A 13,318-nucleotide genomic window follows, 5' to 3' on the forward strand; every position below is an offset into this window, starting at 1 on the left:
AACCGGGCCCCTGGGTCTAATGGCTTAATATAGGATTCTTCCTTTCTGTGTGGGAGTTCATTAAGAATGATATAGTCCATGCTACTCGGAGCTTCTTCCTCATTCCTTCCCAACTTGCGTCCATCAATCAAACTTTTATCTGTCTTGTCCCCAAGAAGCCTGGAACCTCCTCCCTCTCTGATTTTCGTCCCATCTCCCTCTGTAATCTCCTCTATAAATTTACATCCAAAATCCTTGCCAATCATCTCAAGCTTGTCTTGCCCTTTCCTGTGAGTCCTAACCAATCCGCCTTCATCTCGGGTCATAGCATCTCTGACAACATTCTGCTTTGTGCAGAAATTATGAGAGGTTTCGATAACTCCACCCACTCCCCGGCCACCCTCCTTAAGGTCGACCTCCACAAAACCTTTGACTCTATTCGCTAGGATTTTATTAGTGAGGTTCTCTCAACCATGGGATTCCCTCCTTCCTTTGTCCATTGGATTGAGATTTGCATCTCCACTGCTCATTTCTCCATTATCACCAATGGCTCCCCTTGGGATACTTCTCCTCCCGTGTTGGAATCTGTCAAGGGTGCCCTCTCTCCCCATTCCTCTTCACTTTGGCTTTGGAAGTCCTATCCCGCCTTCTCCAATCCAAGACTGATCAACTCCTCATCTCCCCCATCCCCAAGTGTAAAGCCCTGAAACTCACCCATCTTCCTTTTGCTAATGATCTCATGATTTTCTCCAAAGCTGACCACTCCTCTATCTCCTTTATTCTCTCTACTCTCTCCTACTTCGAGTCCATGTTTGGTCTTAAAGTCAAATCTTGAGAAATCCACAATCTTCCTCTCGGGCATCTCTGAGTCCGCTCGTGCTTCTCTCCTTCAACTCCCTGGCTTCAATCTTGGGTCCTTTCCTATGACCTACTAAGGGCTCTCCTTTATCCCTGGTAGGCTCACTCGCCACCATTGTTCCTCTATGCTTGATCATATAGGAAAAAACTTCAACTCTAGAAAGGCAAATTCCTCTCTTTTGCCGGTAAAGCTGTTCTCATCCATTATGTCCTTCAATCTTCCTATCTCTACTGGTGTGGCATCTTCCCTCTCCCCAAGTCCACCATCCATACCATGGAATCTCTCTTTTCTGCTTTTCTCTAGAAGGGTCAGGAATCCTCTCGTTTCCTTCATCCTCTCAGTTGGGCTGCCACCAGTCGGCTTAAAGTTGAGGGTGGGCTTGGTATCCGCCAGATTTATGATGTAAATTTGGTTTGTCTCCTCAAACTCATCAGGAAAATTGCCTCAAAACATGATTACATTTGGGTATCTTGGGTTTACTCATATCTCCTCAAATCGGACTCCTTTTGGACCTCCTCGTCCCCCCCCCCTCCTCTTCTTGGATCTAGAAAAAACTTATTAATCTTCGGCGTCTTGCCCTCTTTGCAATTTCTACTCAAATTTCCTCCAACTCTTCCACTTCCTTTTGACTTGACCCCTAGCATCCGATGGGCATTTTGTTCACTATTTTGGGTCCCCGTGCAGTCTACAATTCCCGTATCCCTAAATCTATCCCCCTTTCCTCTTTCATCTCTAATGGCTCTTGGTCCCCTTCTACCCACCCCTATCTCACACAAATCTGGAGCTCCCTCCCACCCCTCTCCCCCTCCACCTCCAACATTACCTTGTGGACCCCGTCCCAAACCAAAACCTTCACTATCGCCTTTGCTTGAAATCTCCTTAACTCCCCTTGCCCCCCTGTCCCTTTGGCCCCCCTAGTCTGGTTCAAAGGCCACATCCCTCCCCACTCCCGCACCCTTTGGAGATCCCTCAACTTGGCCCTACCCACACAAGCTTTTCTTATTAGTCGCCACATCCCCGCCAATCCCAATTGTACCCTCTGTTGGAACAGTATTGAGGACCTTGACCACCTTTTCTTCACCTGTCCCTTCTCCAGTTCCACTTGGACTTTAGCCCTTGCTTCTATTTGGCCCAAATTGAAACTGTCTTTTGGTTTTGCTCGAGATTGGAAGTGGATCCTAAGAATGTTCTCTGGCTACACAATTTGCGATCTAGTAGGTAAGCTTGTCTTTGTTGCAAATGTTCACCACTTATGGTGGGAGCGCAACATGAGAAGATGGACTTCCAAATCCCGTTCCTGTGGCTCGATTTGGAAAGCCAACTATTTTGATGTTTCTTCTAGGCTTATCTTTATGCCCCATCACCCTGTTTTTGGTTCTCCGAGGAATAGGCTGATTGTTAGTTCCTGGAGTCTCTATTCCTCTATCCAGCTGCCTCCATGACTGGTTGTCCCCCCCCCCCTTAGTTTCCCTTTAATTTTCTCTTTGTATCCCTCTTTGTCCGTGGTTTTTTAATATATTTATTTATTCATCCCAAAAAAAAAAAAAGTTGTCTTCATCACCATCTGGTTCACAGCAGTACTCATCTTCCTCCTCCACTGTGGCAACTACATTTACTGTTTTTCTTTGAGGACATTCAATGGATCGATGCCCTGGCTGATTACATCTGTAGCACTTTCCAGTCATTCGCTTCGCATAAGGATTCGGGTGTGCAGTTTTCTGAGCATGCGTTCCCTCATCCTCTCTCTCTTTTGCAAGTTGTTTCGCTACCATTTTATCTTCCTGATTTCGCTCTACATTATAGCGAGTATTAAAATTTCCACCTCTATAATTTTCAAAGCATGTCTTGCCTCGTTCTTGCTGCATCAATTATGCTTTCATCGCCATATTCTTTCCTTCAGATAAGTTGCGCAAAACCTGCACACCAATCTTGTCTCTAGCAAACAGCTTCAACCCATCAAGGTATCTCACCACCTGTTGCCCCTCTGTTTCTGCCAGGTTATTTTGTTCAGCCAGTTGTATGAATTCTGTCGTATATTCATGCACAATTCAATCTCCTTACTGACAACGCTGATACTGTTGAAACATAATCTGCTGCTGATAATCAGGTGGAAGAAATTTCTTTTTCAACAATCCATCCTATACCAGGTTCATGCTCCATTCTTTCCTTCTCTTTCCCTTCTATACTACAACCTATCCCACCAAGCTGAGGCACATCGTTTTAATTGACAAGCAACCAGTCTAACCCGTTTGCTACTGAGGGTCTCCATATAATCAAAGAATCTATCTAAATCAGCAATCCAATCCAAAAACTCCTCTCTCCCAATACGCCTATCAAAAGAAGGAATATCGACCTTTAATTTAAAATCGTACCCTTCCCTACCATCACGCCGCATAAATTCATCTCGACCATCAAAATAACCTCTTTGAAATCCTCCATAGCAATTTTTGCCTCCAAAACTAGCACGTTCTTCCCCTGCAAATTCGTCCTCCTCTTCAGCCGAACTCTCCGAGGACAAAGGAGTATTTTGCATGCAAACAAGAACAGGTCTATCAACAGGGACACCATGAGCTGCATCTGCACCCAGTTTTTTGGCTTGCAGCCTATTCCAGTACCCCTCAAAACCAAAAGCACCAAATAGATATGCTAGTTCATCAAACCGTTCTTCGAAACGACGAAGGCTTTAATCAAATTGTTGATCTATTATTTGTATAAAGCTGCTCCAAACATTACAATGCTTCGTCCCCAACGACTAGGGCTCTAGTCTCTTGAACAACGTCACGAAGACCACCGCTTCCTGCTCTGTTCACTATAGGCTCTGATTACCACCTAACACAACGTATAGCGTGGAACAAAGAATTCTAGAAACTCTAATAAGCTGACAATTTATTATTCAAAAGTGGAATGTACCTTACAAAATAACAATGATGGCTATTTATAGCTAAGAAACCCTAAAAAATATTCGAAAAAATAAAACAATGCTGAAACGACTCAAATTAGGAATCCAAATCTAATTGGGAAACTAAAAGTGCCCCAAAAACCCACTAAACTATGGAATCGGGGGTCAAAATGACACCTACCGAGTAAATCAGGGTAGGGACACTGTAATGCTCGACAAGCTGTTTATACTGATATGTTGTGGGTCCCGTAACTATTCCCAGATCAAAAGTTACACCCATTTTAAGGATTACCGTAAAACCACATCATGCTTCGAAGACTCTATCAAGGGAAGGTATACCTTTCCAAATCACAAGTATTAAGTTGAAGGAGGCTCCAGGAAAAGGGCTGTTATACAAGAAAAATGCAAATCTAAAGTTGTGTGCTTATTTAGATGCCAATTGGGCAGGGTCAAAAGATGATTGGAGATTTACCAATGGTTACTATACTTTCCTTGGAGGGAATTTGGTTACTTGCAGGAGTAAGAAGCAGGTTACAGTGATCCGATCCAGTACTGAGGCAGACTATCGCGCTATGGTTCACACAGTGTCAAAAACAAATTTGGGTCGAATCCTTTTTGAAAGATGTTGGTAATGAAGTTGAAGAGCCAGTTCAGATATTTGGTGATAATCAGGCAACGATGTGTATCGCCAGTGATCCAATGCTTCATGAGAGAGCCAAACACATTAAGGTGGATTTGCATTTTGTGCAAGATGCAATCAAGTGATTCATAAGAGCACCAAAAACGTTGAGGTGGATTTGCAAATTGAGTGAGACGCAATCATGAAAGGGGTCCTAGCGACACCTATGTTGCTTCTGAACAAGTTTAAGACATCTTCACTAAGTCCTTACCTAGTCCAGCTTTTATGGAAGGATGCTGCAAGCTCAAAATTGGTGATCAATACTTTCCAGCACGAGGGGGTTGTTGCGATTCATGTGTGAGAAAAAAGGAAGCGAGAATCGTGGAGATCAAGCTGCTGTGTTTAAGTCATGGAGAACAAGGTATTACTGAACAAGAAAGTTTAGATGCTATATAAAATTAGAAAGAGTTGATTTTGTTACAGGTTCTCTAGCAGATTTAATCTCATAGTGTCCTTCCTTTTTGGGGACAGATTTTTAGGATTTTAGAAGGTTGGTTTTATTTTTGGAATGTATCTAAATTAATAGAATGGATTTTCTATCGGTTTTTGGTCAGGTTTTAGGGCCGTAATCTTCACTATAAACATGGTGGGAGATCTCGCGAGATCTCGGAGATATCTCATTTTTTCACCTTGGCGAGACGAGATGGAGGTCGAGATCTGTGAGTTGGGATATCTCGATCGAGATCTCGCCATATCTCGCCATATCTCGCCATATCTCGCTATATCTCGCCATATCTCGCCCTGGATCTCGCTGGAACTCTCAATTTTTGCCTTTTTTTTTTGTAGATTTTGGCTGAATTTTCATTTACAACTACTCTTAGCACATCTACAACAAGGAAGATCAATCATTCTCTACTTGTCTTATGAATTTATGATTCAATGACTTATATACAACTTCTAACGGTTGTATAATTATTTTATTCTTGAAAATTGAGATTGTGATACTCATATGAATGGAATTTTGATAACATTTAAGTTAGTTGATGCATTTGATATACTTGCTTTTCATTTATATGCTTTAAAGGTTCTATATTACATGTTGTATAACATTGCATTCCCTAATCCTACTACATTTCGGTTTCACACTATGGGTAGACTTAGAAATCATACATAGGGTTGTTTCTGACAAATCCAAGGCCACCAACATGTTCAAAAGGCCTTAAATAAGCTAAATAACAAGTTTCAACCCAATTGGGACCCTAAAACCCACCGAGATGGACCACCGAGTTGACGCCAAAAAATTGTATATCTCGACCGAGATCTCACCGAGATGGTCGAGATCTCTCTTTTTCAAGGTGGCGAGATCTCTCTCGAGAGCGAGATCTTCTACCATGACTATAAATAAAGCCTCTTGAGGGGAGAGACGACACTATTGGAGAGTCGTCTCTGCCTCTTCTTCTTCTCATTCTCTTCTCTTCTGGTTCTTCTGTTGCTCCTTCTCTTCTACGGTGGCACTTCAGTAGAAGGAACGGGTTTTGTTACAGAACCTATTCGGGTTTTCGTAGCTCTTGCTGCACATTCAAAATTGCTTGTTTACCAATTTGATGTGAAGCCTGCCTTTTTGAATACAACAACAACAATAAGCCTTGTGCCAACTAAATGGGGTCGGCTACATGGATTCTTGCCCTCCAATCAGTTCTATTCGAGGCCATGCTATACACAAGGCCTAAGCTATACATATCCTTTCTCACCACTTCTCCCAAGGTTATCTTAGGTCTACCCTAGCTCTTCTAGTTCCTTCAATATGGATTATATCACTTCTCCGTACAAGGGCATTTATAGGTCTCCATTGAACGTGGCCATACCACCTCAAACGACTTTCTCAAAGCTTATCACTTATGGGAGCAACTCCCAGACCAACTCTAATATGATCATCTCTTATCTTATCCATCCTAGTTTTGCCACTCATCCATCTTAGCATCCTCATTTCTGCTACACTAAGTTTATCTATATGATTCTTTTTAACAGCCCAACATTTAGCACCGTACATCATAGCTAGTCGAACAACGGTCCTATAAAATTTTCCTTTAAGCTTTAATGGAATACGCCGATCACATAAGACCCGGACGCACCTCTCCACTACATCCACCCTATTTTAATTCTTTGGGAAACCTCATCCTCTAAATCACCTCTTTTACTTATGATTGAACCTAGGTACCTAAAACAATCACTCTGAAAAATCTCTTTATCGTCAAGTATCACCACCTCATCATCTGCCCAATCATGACTAAAGTTACAAACTAGATATTCTGTCTTCGATCTACTAAGTTTAAAGCCTTTTGATTCCAAAGCTACTCTCCATGATTCTAATTTGGTATTAATCCCCACTTGGGTCTCATCAATCAACACAATATCATCCGCAAAAAGCATACACCAGGGGACCTCATCTTGAATGTCTTTGGTTAATTCATCTATTATCAGTGCAAATAGATATGGGCTTAAAGTTGACCCTTGATGTAGCCCAACTGTTATCGGGAATTCATTACTTTGTCCCCCCACTGTTCTAACACTAGTCATCGAACCATCATACATATCCTTAACTATATCTACATATTTACTTGCAACACTTCTTTTCTCTAATACTTACCAAATTAACGCTCTAGGGACTCTATCATAAGCTTTTTCTAGGTCAATAAATACCATATGAAGTTCTTTCCTACATTCTCTATACCTTTCCATAAGTCTCCTAATTAGGTAAATAGCCTCCGTTGTAGATCTTCTGGGCATAAACCCAAATTGGTTCTCCGTAACTGTAGTTAAGTGTTTCAAACGAGTTTCAATTATTCTCTCCCATAACTTCATCGTATGGCTCATCAATTTAATGCCCCTATAGTTATTACACCTTTAAATATTTCCTTTATTTTTGTAAATTGGAACCACAACGCTTCTCCTCCATTCATCTGGCATTTTCCCTGTGCTCATAATCTTATTAAACAACTTAGTCAACCAAACTAGTCCATGGGTTCCTAAGCTTTTCCATACTTCAATTGGGATTTCATCAGGACCTTGTGTCTTGTCGAGTTTCATCCTCCTTAAAGCTTCTTTTACTTCGGACATCGAAATTCTACATATATAAGTTCGGACATTAGTGCATTGGTGAAAGGTGTAATCGTTCGAAACATAACTGCTTGAAGAATGCTCATTTAGTAAACTAGAGAAATAGGTTTCCCATCTTTTCTTAATGTCCTCTTCATAAACTAATACTTTACCATCTCCATTTTTTATACATCTAACATGGTCAAGATCTCTACTCTTCTTATCCCTCATCTTAGCTATCTTATAAATAGATTTTTCTCCTTCCTTCGTGCCCAACTAATTGTATAGCTCTTCATACTTCTTTTCCATTGCTTTTCCCAAAATTTTCTTAGCTTCATTTCTATCCAACCTATACCTTTGAAGATCCTCAACATCCTTAGTTCTTTGCCATGTCTTAAAACTAGCTTTTTTATTCCTAATGGCAGCTTGAACCTCACTATCCCACCACCACGTCTCTCTATAAGAATGGAGCTTTCCTTTTGATTCATCTAGAACATCTTTAGCCACCTTCTTAATACACATAGCCATCTCATTCCACATTGCATTGGTATCCCCTTTAAAATCCCATTTTCCTTGTTTGACTACTTCATTAACGAAGGATTTAGAGTACTCTCCTTTCAAATTCCACCATCTTATTCTGGAATAGTTTACCTTGGACCTTTTATGTGTTCTTGGGACTAAGTACATATCCAAGACCACAAGTTTATGTTGTGCAGTTAAGCTTTCCCCCGGTATCACCTTGCAATGCTTGCACAACAATCTATCATTCCTTCTAGTTAGGAAGAAATCTATTTGGCTTCTATGCTGTCCACTTTTGAAGGTAATTAAATGTTCATCTCTCTTCTTGAAGTATTTATAATAGATAGATCAAAAGCAGTAGCAAAATCCAAAATTGAAATCCCCTCCTCATTCCTTTCTCCAAAACCATATCCTCCATGTACACTCTCATATCCTCTTTGATCTTTTCCAATATGTCCATATAAATCACCTCCTATGATAATCTTTTCTCCTTGACGAATTCCTTGCATTAATCCATCCATATTTTCCCAAAATTCTAGCTTTAGACTTTCATCTAATCCTACTTGAGGTGCATCTGCACAAAAGTCTGCCTTTTTGGATGGAGAGTTAAAAGAAGCATTTGTACAGCAACCGCAGGGGTTTATTGTTGCAGATCATTAAGAAAGGTGTATAGATTGAAGAGAGCCTTTTATGGGCTAAAAAAAGCCCCTGAGGCATGGGAAATGAAGATTGACTCGTAATTTATTCAGATCAGTTTCAATCACAGCTTGTATGAGCCTACATTGTATCTCAAGAAATGGGGTCAATCAGAGTTTCTACTGGTGTGCTTGTATGTCGATGACATGATTACATGGGAACTTCTAATGATTCTATCTCTGATTTCGGGAGCTGTATGATGCAGGCTTTCAAGATGACAGATTTGGGCAGACTCCATTACGCTCTTGGCATGGAGATAAGACAGGAGCAAGATGGTATCATTATCTCACAAAGAAAGTATGCAGCTGATTTACTGAATAGATTCAGCATGGCTAACTGCAAGGTGGTAGCCACAGCTATGAACATCAATGAAAAGTTGACAATAGATGATGGAACAGAGGCCGCTGATGGAAAGTTTTTCAGGAGCCTAATTGAAGGTTTGATGTATTTAACCATAAAAAACCTAATATCATGTTCTCTGTCAGCTTGATATCTAGATTCATGCATAATCCAACAATCCACCACTTGGGAACACAGCTAAAAGGATGGATCAATTGATTTTGGAACCTGCTTTTCTCGAAGTGCTCAATTGAATTTAATCAGTTTACTGATAGTGATTGGGCAGGTCCAACTGAAGATAGGAGGAGCACTTCAAGCTATTGTTTAACTTTAGGATATGCAGCAGTTGCATGGAGTTCAAAGAAGCAAACAAGTGTGGCTCTCTCCTCCTGTGAAGCGGAGTATATTGCAGGAGCAGCTGCTGCATGCCAAGCGTTTGGCTGAGAAGGATTTTAGAACAGATTGGCTACAACCAGACAGGAGCTACTGAAATTCTCTGTGACAGCCATCAGCCATAGCAATGTCCAAGAATCCTGTCCATCATGGAAGAGCCAAACATATTGACATCAAATATCATTTTTTGAGAGACCTAATAGTTGGAGTAATTTCTATGAAGCACTGAAAGACTAAGATCAAGTGGCCGGTGTCATGACCAAGTCACTTCCTCAAGACAAGCACTATGCTCTAAGATCTCTAATGGGAGTAAGCAATTTTGAATAGGGGGGAGTGTTGAAGGGTGATTCAAAATTTGCAGGTTTCAGTGAGTCAAGTTGGTTGCTGTTTTTTAGCCTAGAATTTTGCAGACTTTCTTTTTTCTAATAAACTAGTAAAAATGCCCAGAATTTAGGAAATATGCACGTTGCATGTTGTGGAGTTTTAGGCGTTTCTGTTATTCTTTCTTCTTATACATGTAACAGTAGACCATGTTTTTAGTAACAAAAATAATTGATTGAGTTCTACCTAAACAGTTGCTTTGTTTTTGCTTCAGTACTTGTATTTATATAAGATTATTCAGTTGCAGGTGCTGCTTTCTCCAACACATCCACCCACAATGAGGATAATATTGTGTGGTCAGATACCGAGGATGATGTGACTCAGGCACCCACTCAAGATGATTATGATGATGATGATGGACCTAGGATGATAATGATGATGGAATTGGTGATCAAGATTCGGCTGATCCTTGGGCGAGAGCACCACTAGCACCACCACCACCACCATAGTTGAGAATTAGGGACAAGGAGGGGCACTGAGATTCACGGGGGAGAGTCAGCACAGCCATGCCACACAGGATGCAGATCATAGAGGAGCAGCATTTCATGGTTGAACTTCAACCTATAGTCGGAAGGGGAAGGGGGAAAAGCATGGATATGAGGATGACACCTCATCATACAGGTATTACCATTCTATGGATGTGGGCAGTTTGGCAGGCTCGATGGGATCCATGAGCTTGGATGAGTGCAAAGGCTACACAGCTTAAGGATCCAGATACTAGAGACCGCAGATTCCTAGTCCTACAACAGTGGTATCGAGAGACTTATGGGGCTTACAGTTCTAGAGCTTATGGTATCCCTCCGGTTATCAGACACTAGTGGGACACACACTTAACTTATTTTCCAGGCCCTGACGGGATGGTATGTGGGTACGAAGGTGCGCTTTATGTGGATCTTGGTTAGGGGACACACATTGGTGGAGTCCGTCTTCCGCATCCAACCACCACCACCAACAAAGACATCACCTCTTTTATATCAGTTCCCTCAAACAAGATATCTTAGGCACGTGGATGATGAGCCTACAGAGCTATAGTTGTCGACTACATCGACAACCATAAGAGGGACATGTAATAGGATTTGCATGTCCAGTGGTCAAAGGAGAGAATCATATAGGCTCAGCTAACCGGATGGATCCATCCTATCACTCATCTTGGGATTGATTGCAGGGATATTTTCTCTCTTTTGTTGACTACTTGTCTATATAATTGTAAGTTGTAACCATTCTATCAAGCAATTCACGTATGTTAATGATTTTATGCTTGCATGCATCACAATTTGTACTTCTTGAAACCAGCCATTTGCTAGTATACTTGATGATATCTTTTCAGTGGTTTTTTGGGCAAACTACTACTTCCATTATGTTTATTATGATTTAAATAGGTAGGAGGCAAGAAATCAAATGAAATGGAGGTCACATAAGGTATGATACCTAGGGTCAAAATTGTCATCGAAAAATACTAGGTTTTGACCACTCGAGATTTCAGTTTTTGGCCAAGGTCAAAGCCGGCCTCAAAACCGAAACCTCAATCCTTGTTCAAGACCATATTGTTTGGCACCCTCCCCCATTGGGACCTTCTTCTCCTCCTCTACTTAGAACCTTGCCTAAACTTTCAGTTAACCAGTCACTTGGCACCCTCTAGTTTGGTTCAAAGGCCATATCGCTCATCATGCCTTCATTGTCTAAGGAGCCTTCAACCTTTGTCTCCCTACCCAAATATTCCTCACCCACAGGATGTTCTCAATCATCCCCAATTATATCCTCTATTGGAATGACCCGCAAGATAACGACTTTTCTTCTCCTACCCCTTCTCCCATACTCTATAAGTGAAAGTAATTGCCTCCATTTGGCCCTACTATAGATGCTTCTTTGGTTTCCTCAAGGATTCACTATGGCTTTTGAGATCTAGTCCTAGCACATCTATTTGTGATTTGCTGGCAAGTTGGTTTTGATGCAATGAAATCAGACTTATGGTGGAACGGAACCTTAGGAGATGGACCTCCAAATCTCCGACTCCAAATCTTGTGAAGTCATATGCTTTGACGACTCAACTAGGCTTCAAAAGCTTCACCACCCCCAAATTTGGATACCCTAAGAACAGGCTAATTGTTGTTACCTAGAGTATAGGCTCTCCCTTTTTGCCACCTTTTCGGTTGTTACATCCCTCCCCCTCCTTTTCCCCTCTTCTTGTATATTCCTTTCTTTTTTCCTGCACACCCCCCCCCCCGGGGGGGTTTTATGAGTTTTTGGTAATGGTCTTCTCCATTCATTCAACAAGCGGAAAAGAGAGAGAAACTGCTTAAACAAAGTAAGAAGATCTAGTTACACTGTACTAGCAATAAACAACATAAATGAAAAGATTACAGGCTGAGGAAGTGTTCTACCAAATATAACTGAGATGTAAAAAGTTAAACTGGTTCTAATTGTTTGGGGATACCTGGAGAACTGATTGTGAAAAAAGAATAGAAACAGCAGATTTCAATATTTTCCAAGGATTATTCCCACAAGACTCAGTTGATGCAGGTCTCCATATGTCACTAAGTGATCTCCTAGATAAAAAGATTGGCCTGGAAAATATTCATCTATGGATTAGTCATTTGTCCGGCAAATTAACTTATGGCTGGCACATCACATCCAGCTTCTGATAGGAATTCAAAATTCAACCTAAAAGGAAACAAAATACATATACCAGCCCTCTGTTAGCTATTTTGAAAAAGAATAAAGCTTCTCAACTTTTACAAGCGTCTCAAGGGGAACAATTATTCCTAACTGCTACCACTTTCAGCTGTGCCTACAGCGTTTCCTCCTGCAAATTTAATTTCTGTTGTTGGGGCTTCATTCCTATCTTTTTCAAGGAAACCCCAGTAGGAGAAACAATTCATTTACTGGCAACCACTTCATAAGCTCTACAGAAGATTCAAGATTGCAAGTAAATAAGCACAAATCAATCAGATCAACCCGCAAGCAGAGGAACTGATTCAGCAAAGAAAGGTTTACCATTTGTTATTGTTTCTCTGTGTGTGTGTGTGGGTGGGGGGGGGGGGGGGGGGGAAGTAATTCAATACCAAAGAAAAGAAAAGAACTTCTTTCCTTCTCTTTTTTTTTTTTTTTTTTTTTGGGGGGGGGGGGGATCGTGGAAGGTAATGAATATATGCTGAGAACAAAATAGAACCCCCGAAAAAGTATAAAACCAGCCAACCCATCGAAGAGGGGAAGCCAGTGTTGAAACCGAAGTGAAGACAAAAGCAAACACCAAGAAGCAAAAATAAGCCTCTTTCTTGGGGAGAATAATAGGACTCTGGGGGAAAGGAAAATTTTTTAGCTAACTTCAAAAGCGATGACCTTCCATACCTTATCAAAGGATCAAGAGTTTTTTTAAAGTCCAAATCTTATTTGGTACCCAGGGAAGCGCCTAAACTTTTATTAATAGGAACTAACCAAAACACAGGGAGGGTGGAATTAGCCTGCATCACTAGCTTGCTCCAATAAAGAGTAGGAGGTCCATATGTTTTCACACTCCATCAAAATATGGTTGATTGTA

General features: G+C 41.1%; 1 protein-coding gene across 5 annotated transcripts in view; it reads right to left on the bottom strand.

Annotated features, from left to right (window-relative positions):
• Window positions 1–13,318, bottom strand: part of LOC149013965 (DUF3754 family protein, putative (DUF3754)) — a 76,326-nt gene that overhangs the window by 40,596 nt on the left and 22,412 nt on the right. For all 5 annotated transcript variants that reach the window (XM_089160077.1, XM_089160076.1, XM_089160079.1 and 2 more), the window contains exon 6: window positions 12,215–12,344. In XM_089160077.1, the coding sequence (XP_089016203.1) occupies window positions 12,215–12,344 (130 nt within the window). The remainder of the gene's footprint in view (window positions 1–12,214; window positions 12,345–13,318) is intronic.

This window comes from Hakea prostrata, chromosome 6, assembly GCF_041222555.1.
Source record: "Hakea prostrata isolate BN-2017 chromosome 6, UWA_Hpros_2, whole genome shotgun sequence".
NCBI classification, from domain to species: Eukaryota; Viridiplantae; Streptophyta; class Magnoliopsida; order Proteales; family Proteaceae; genus Hakea; species Hakea prostrata.